This window comes from Leucoraja erinacea, chromosome 15 (genome assembly GCF_028641065.1).
Source record: "Leucoraja erinacea ecotype New England chromosome 15, Leri_hhj_1, whole genome shotgun sequence".
NCBI classification, from domain to species: Eukaryota; Metazoa; Chordata; class Chondrichthyes; order Rajiformes; family Rajidae; genus Leucoraja; species Leucoraja erinaceus.
In genome coordinates, this window is record NC_073391.1 from 6,455,056 (window position 1) to 6,461,990 (window position 6,935).

General features: G+C 44.5%; 1 protein-coding gene across 1 annotated transcript; it reads left to right on the forward strand.

Moving 5' to 3' along the window:
- Nucleotides 1-1,082: 1,082 nt before the first annotated feature.
- On the forward strand, nucleotides 1,083-4,186 carry LOC129704382 (homeobox protein vent1-like). Its single transcript, XM_055647467.1, has 3 exons — nucleotides 1,083-2,066; nucleotides 2,177-2,418; nucleotides 3,713-4,186. The coding sequence occupies exons 1-3, from the start codon at nucleotides 1,796-1,798 to the stop codon at nucleotides 4,043-4,045; spliced, it is 846 nt and encodes a 281-aa protein (XP_055503442.1). The 5' UTR covers nucleotides 1,083-1,795; the 3' UTR covers nucleotides 4,046-4,186.
- Nucleotides 4,187-6,935: the final 2,749 nt, after the last annotated feature.

The following is a 6,935-nucleotide window of genomic DNA, read 5'->3' on the forward strand; positions in this document are numbered from 1 at the left end:
AATATGAGATAGCATGGGATCTCGGGGGAGTAGCTAATTGGACCAAGTGTCTGGAGGATTGTGTGCAATTCTAGGAACTGCAGATGTTGCTTTGCACCAAAGATAGACACAAATTGCTGGAGTAACTCAGGCAGCATCTCTGGAGAGAAGGAATGCACGGTGTTTCGGGTTCAAGATTCAAGAGAGTTTATTGTCATGTGCCCAGATAGGACAATGAAATTCTTGCTTTGTTTCAGCACAACAGAATATAGTAGGCATGAATACAGAACAGATCGGTGTGACCATATACCATTATATAAATATATACACACATGAATAAATAAACAGGTAAAGTGCAAATAAACAGATAATGGTCTATTAATGTACAGAGTTTTGTTTGAGTTGAGTTTAATAGGCTGATGGCTGTGGGGAAGTAACTATTTCTGAACCTGGACGTTGCAGTCTTCAAGCTCCTGAACCTTCTACCTGAAGGTAGCGGGGAGATGAGTATGTGGCCAGGATGGTGTGGATCTTTTTGAGGCAGCGACTGCGATAGATCCCCTCGATGGTAGGGAGGTCAGAGCCGATGATGGACTGGGCAATGTTTACAAATTTTTGTAGTCTTTTCCGCTCCTGGACACTCAAATTGCTGAACCAAGCCACGATGCAATCGGTCAGCATGCTCTACTGTGCACCTGTAGAAGTTAGAGAGAGTCCTCCTTGACATACCAACTCTCCGTAATCTTTTCAGGAAGTTGAGGCACTGATGTGCTTTCTTTATAATTGCATCAGTGTTCTCGGACCAGGAGAGATCTTCAGATATGTGCACGCCCAGGAATTTGAAGCTCTTGACCCCTTCCACCATCGACTCTTTGACTGTGGGTCCCCATCCTACCCCTTCCAAAGTCCACAATCAATTCCTTGGTTTTGCTAGTGTTGAGGGCCAGGTAGAGATCCATTTTCCTTCTATTAGCTAGAGAAACCCAAAGGCCCAATCCTGCTTCTAATGTGTGTGTCAATATGAAATTGGGTTAGGATTAGAGGGGCGAGGAAGATGTGTTTCCACCCAGAGGTGGTAGGGGTCTGCAAGTCGCTACCTTAAAGGGTGGTGGAGGTTGAAGTCCTGATGGATTTGAAACATTACCTGAATATGTACTTGAAAGGCTGCAGTGTAACCAGTTTGCAGCCGGCAAGGACACGAATGGACCGAATGGCCTCCCTTTGCATCGTAAATGGTCCTTGATTTTATAAACAGAGATGCACATTAAGTTGAATAAGCACATATAATGGAGACTAAAGCGGAGAACTATTGCCTCCAGTTTCGACTGCTTGTTTACGACTGTTTACTATTGCGAGTGGTATCAGCGTGTAATTCACACTTCATCGTTGGCAGTTTCGTTTCACTGGCTCATTAATACATCCACGTAACTGGTCGGAAGCGCTTTGCAAATTGCCGAGAGCGATTCTAACAGAAAACGGCGCTTGCCTAGTGTGTGTATATATATATATGTTGCTTTGATTATTTATCATGCCTATTTGCTAAACAGCAAGGGTTCCTCAGATGTGTCATTTTAATGTCCCATTCAAAAGGGCCAGAGAGAAGGGACGCAGACTTGGTGGAGCCAGCCCACACGGATTTACCGGATACTCAAGCACATTAATGATTTCCTAAATTAGAGCCAATTGTTCAGCATTGTCCGCCCGTTATCTTCGCTTTGAAGTGTCTTCACACATGGAAATTGGCGACAAGGCAAGGCCACATAAATGAAGGTGGCGGCATCGCGGCAGCCAGTCGGACCTGGGATCGGGCAGGGAGATGGTGAAAGGAATTTTTTCAATAGACTGGCTCGCCCAAAGCAGTCGCGACGGGCGCATGGAGAAGAAACCAGAGGAAGGGTCTACAGTGGGCGATTGCAATCCCAATGCTCCCCTTTCCCTGAGCTCTCACGCTGAAAACTCAACAAACACCTGCCAACCGGCACCACCATCTACTACTGGAGACTCCACGCCCGAAATAAAAAGATTACAACTGCCTGGATCGTGTGATCGTGACCCAGAGCAAGCAGTGGACACATCAGTCAGTGACTGTAAGTAACGTGTCTGATTACACTGTTCCAGTCTGCTGTGTTGTTGTTGTGTGCGTTTCAACGTGGTCACTCACTCACTGACTCACTCACTGTTTGTCCCCGCCGCTCAGTGAGCATACAGGAGGATAGCTGGGGCTCGGAGAGCGAGTCCGGTCGCTCGGAGGGTTCGGCCAGGGGCGGGCGAGGGAGAAGCGTGGACTCGGAGTGCGAGTGCGACGCCCCTCGCCGGGTGCGGACCGCGTTCACAGCCCAACAGATCCACAAACTGGAGAAGAAGTTCAAGCGGCAAACCTACCTGGGGGCGTCCGAGAGGAGCAAGCTGGCCGCCCTTCTCCACCTGTCCGAGACCCAGGTGAGTGTCCTGCGAACCACGCCACCTCTTTTTGCTAGTGGGGATGCTCACTAATCATCTGCCTGCTTCTGATGCAACTTTATTTATGCCGGAGGGAAATTGGTCAAAAGATAGTTAGTTACAATAGACAATAGGTGCAGGAGTAGGCCATTCGGCCCTTCGAGCCAGCACCACCATTCAATGTGATCATGGCTGATCATCCCCAATCAGTACCCCGATCCTGCCTTCTCCCCATATCCCCTGACTCCGCTATTTTTAATAGCCCTATCTATCGCTCTCTTGAAAGCATCCAGAGAACCTGCCTCCACCGCCCTCTGAGGCAGAGAATTCCACAGACTCCTCAACACTCTCTGTGAGGAAAAAAATATTTCCTCGTCTCCGTTCTAAATGGCTTACTCCTTATTCTTAAACTGTGGCCCCTGATTCTGGACTCCCCCAACATCGGGAACATGTTTCATGTTACAAGGCATGGAAGTGTACATCATCGCCTATATCTCTCGTTTCCCGTATCCCTAACTAGCCTGAAGAAGGGTCTCGATCCGAAACGTCACCCATTCCTTCTCTCCAGAGATGCTGCCTGTCCCGCTGAGTTACTCCAGCTTTTTGTGTCCGTCTTCGATTTAAACCAGCATCTGCAGTTCTTTCCTACACATGTCTCGTGCATTGTAATATTAATATTTAAGTTAGCAGATATTTGCACAGCACATATGTAATATTGCACAAACACGAGATTAAATTATCATTATTTCAGGTTTCAAATTATGTTATTTCAGATTTCAAATTGTTATTTCAGATTTTCACATCTGCAATGGGGGGAGGGGGGGGGGGGGGAGAGAGTCAGTCTACCCCACGACAGAAGGGGGAAACGTTGTACACTTTGATATCCCTAAGGAAAATGATTTTTCGTCACTGCTCGCAATACCCTGAAACTTTAGATGTGGAGATCAGAAATAACATTTTTATAATAAAGTACATATTTTATTATTCGCGTTCCGCAACAATCTACACAAATGGGGGCAAAAATATAGACACAAAAAGCTGAACTAACTCAGCGGGACGGGCATTGTCTCTGGAGAGAATAACATGGGTGACGTTTCGGGTCTCTGGCAGTGAAAGTTGGGAATGGGGAGGAGAATAGTTTCGCAGAGTGAACAAGGATCTACTGGTATTTAAAATGTTGAGTTGTTTGGTCTGGGGTTGTATTGGAGTTGTTCCTTTTTGTTTTGCTACAAGCATTTTGTTGGTTTGATGGTATTTTCACTGAGAATTTCCCTTGCCCTTCCTTCCTTCCAAGGTGAAGACGTGGTTTCAGAACCGGAGGATGAAGTTGAAGCGCCAGTTGCAGGATTTGTGCTCGGTGTCGTTCGCCGCTCCTGCGTTGTTGACCCATTCGCTGCCGATGAGGGAGCCGCTCTTCACTCCATGCGCCGGGTTTCCCGGATTCTACACGAACGACCGCTCCGTCCACCAAACCACCAACGGCCCCCACCGACCCCCACAACCGGCTTACCCGCCGCCCATCCACCGCTACAGCCCGACTGTGGAGCAGAGCTTCTCGCGGTACCAACCTTATCTTTACCCGCTGATGCTGGAGCCATCTCCAGTGGGATTGCACGTCTATTCCTGAGACCTGTCGCGGTTTCTACAATCCAGAACAGACGGACCTGTCTTTGGGAAGCGGCGGCGTGCAATGCAATTAGCAAAAGAGCAAAATGTGGTTGTAATTTTGCTCTCATACTTTTTATTTAATGCACTATTTAATGCTGTATTTTTTTCAGTCTATTTTGATTATAAAACTGACACTTGGAAAATTCTCCTTTTTTTGCTGAGATTCTTGTTTAGTTTAAGAGATACAGCGCGGATACAGGCCCTTAGGCCAACTTAACCGCACCAACCAGTGATCCACACACTTAACACTCTCCTACACACACTAGGGACAATTTACATTTATACCAAGCCAATTTATACCTACAAATCTACAGCTATGGTGTGTGGTTGGAAAGCGATGATCTCGGAGAAAACTCATCTTGGGGAGTTGCTAATTCAATAGATTGCTTGATGGTTTCAAGTGACCCTATTCACCAGACCTCAATTGAGGCCCAACCCTGACATTTGGCCTTGATCTCGTGAGGGTTCAAGTCGAGCTCTGGGAGGTTAAGATGTAATTTAAAAGCACGTTTGGCATTGAAGCCGTGAAGTGGAGAAAGGGGTGGCCAGATCAACGGGATTAGTGGAACATAATTATATGGGGCATCATCGAGGTAGACGGCAATGGTGAAAAAAGACTGGCTCAATTGTTCAGTAACTAAAAGGAAAGATATACATTTGATAAGACACGGCAAGCTGGAGCAACTCAGCGAGTCGGGCAGTGTCTCTGGAGAAAAGGAATAGGTGATGTTTCTGGTTCATTTACATCACCAATTCCTTTTCTCCAGAGATGCTGCCTGACCCGCTGAGTTACATAAGCTTTTTGTCTCTATCTTTGGTTTAAGCCAGCATCTGCCTTTCCTTCCGACTTATTCATTTGATATTGTGCAGCCAAAATTATAAAATATATTAGTCATTCGACAAAATCACAGATTAATTAAGAACATAAAAGCAATTTGTAGCATTGGGGCAGGAAAGGGCATCATAGAAGAAGGCAAATAGGGGTAATGTCTGTTGGCTATCTGGTCACTGACGTATCTGCAGTGGGGCCATGTGACTAGGGTTCTTTTGGGATGGAACAAAGGAGGCCAAATGTGAGATAATTAGATGAGGAATATGATATTTTTCTCAGTTCCGTGGTCATTAGCTTGGGGTATATAAAAGAGAGATATGTAAAAAGTTCAGTGAATGGAAATAGTTCTCATCTAAAATGCGACGGAGGCCTGCATCGCGTGAAAACAGTTGTGAGCAGAAACACTCAATGTTTTAAAAATGTTTTTGAATGATGGAAGCCGAGGGTGGCGTGGTATATGTATGCAGGGGGGGTGGACAGTGTAAAATGCTTTAGATTTCCTGGAATGATAGAAGCTGAGGGTAACATGATAAATATACAATTATGAAGGGGGATAGACAGTGTAAATATATATATTTTTTAATTTCCATGGGCATGTCTTAAGATGAGAAAGCATGGGTTTGAAAATGAGGGAGGGGAATTGGAAGGAATCTTGAGAATATTTTTGTACACGGGGGTGGTATGAGTCGGGACTGCAGTAGTTGAGACAATGGTGGAGGCACATACACTTACAACATTTAAGAAGCAGATTCAGATTCAATTTTAATTGTCATTGTCAGTGTACAGTACAGAGACAACGAAATGCATGTAAAAGCAGCTAATGTAAATAGGAATAGTGTAGACATCGTGGGCCTGTTTCTGTGCTCTTGACAAAATCTATGATATGGACTGAGAACTGGAACGTGAGAAGCCTAGGAACTATCTGCTGGCATGGATGTGATGGGATGAGGAGGGTTCATTAGGCATAAAATTGGTTTAATACTGCATTGTGTTAAAATGCTTTGACTGAAACGTTGATGTGTGCCCCGATGTTGTTTCTGGAAAACAGAGACAGACTACTGTATTTCTTGGCCAGAGTATTATGTAGAATTTTTCAAACATATAAACTGTCCAGTAAAAAGTGTTTTTTTTTAGTTTATTTAGATGTATAAAGGAAATCATTGGTACTAAAAATTGCGACACATTCCATCCAGATTTTGATCAATTTCAGTTTCCAAGCATCCGCACAGTACTAATTACCACATTCTGGCCATTACATGTCAAATGTTTCAAAAATAATTGCTATTCCGAATTAATTTCGGGGTTAGTGTCTAGACTGATGGCGCCAGATTGCTGCATCTTGACAAAAGTGTCATCCAAGCCTCACAAATCATTGCGTTCCCTGAAGCTGAAGATTCACAGGGAAAACTCGTCCAAAAGGACAGTGTATAAAGTTATGTGTAGGAAGGAACTGCACATGCTGGTTTAAACCGAAGATAGACACAAAATGTTGGAGTAACTCAGTGGGACAGACAGCATCTCGGGAGATAAGGAATAGGTGATGTTTCGGGTCGAGACCCTTCTTTTGTGTCTATCTTTACTGCATAAAGTAACTTCTATTATAAATTTACTTCTATATAGCAGAAAATAGTAACTTGCAGAATGTAAATAAGGTATACAGCACCAAGAGCATCATTTCAATTGTGACACTGGGTTGAATTGCTGATAAAAAATGAATACTAAAGAGTGCAGAAACATGTACAGTATTTTGGCAAGTGAAACACGGAATGTTGGAATAAATCAGCGGGACAGGCAGCATCTCTGGATTGAAGGAATGGGTGATGTTTCAGGTCGAGACCCTTCAGACTGAGAGTCGGATGAGGGACACATGCAAGGGTAAGCTATGAAAATGAGAGATCCCTTCAATGGTATGTCTCCAGAGATTGTCTGTCACTACTGTGATCAGTCTTGATGTCAAGAATACAGAGAAAGATTTAGAATCACATTCAGAGAGTTATCCATACTTTACTGAGTGCTG

Coding starts and splice junctions, on each gene's coding strand:
- LOC129704382 (XM_055647467.1), top strand. CDS start 1,796: ATGGTGAAAGGAATTTTTTCAATAGACTGGCTCGCCCAAAGCAGTCGC. Junction 2,067..2,176: donor GGACACATCAGTCAGTGACT/GTAAGTAACGTG, acceptor CCCGCCGCTCAG/TGAGCATACAGGAGGATAGC. Junction 2,419..3,712: donor TCCACCTGTCCGAGACCCAG/GTGAGTGTCCTG, acceptor CTTCCTTCCAAG/GTGAAGACGTGGTTTCAGAA.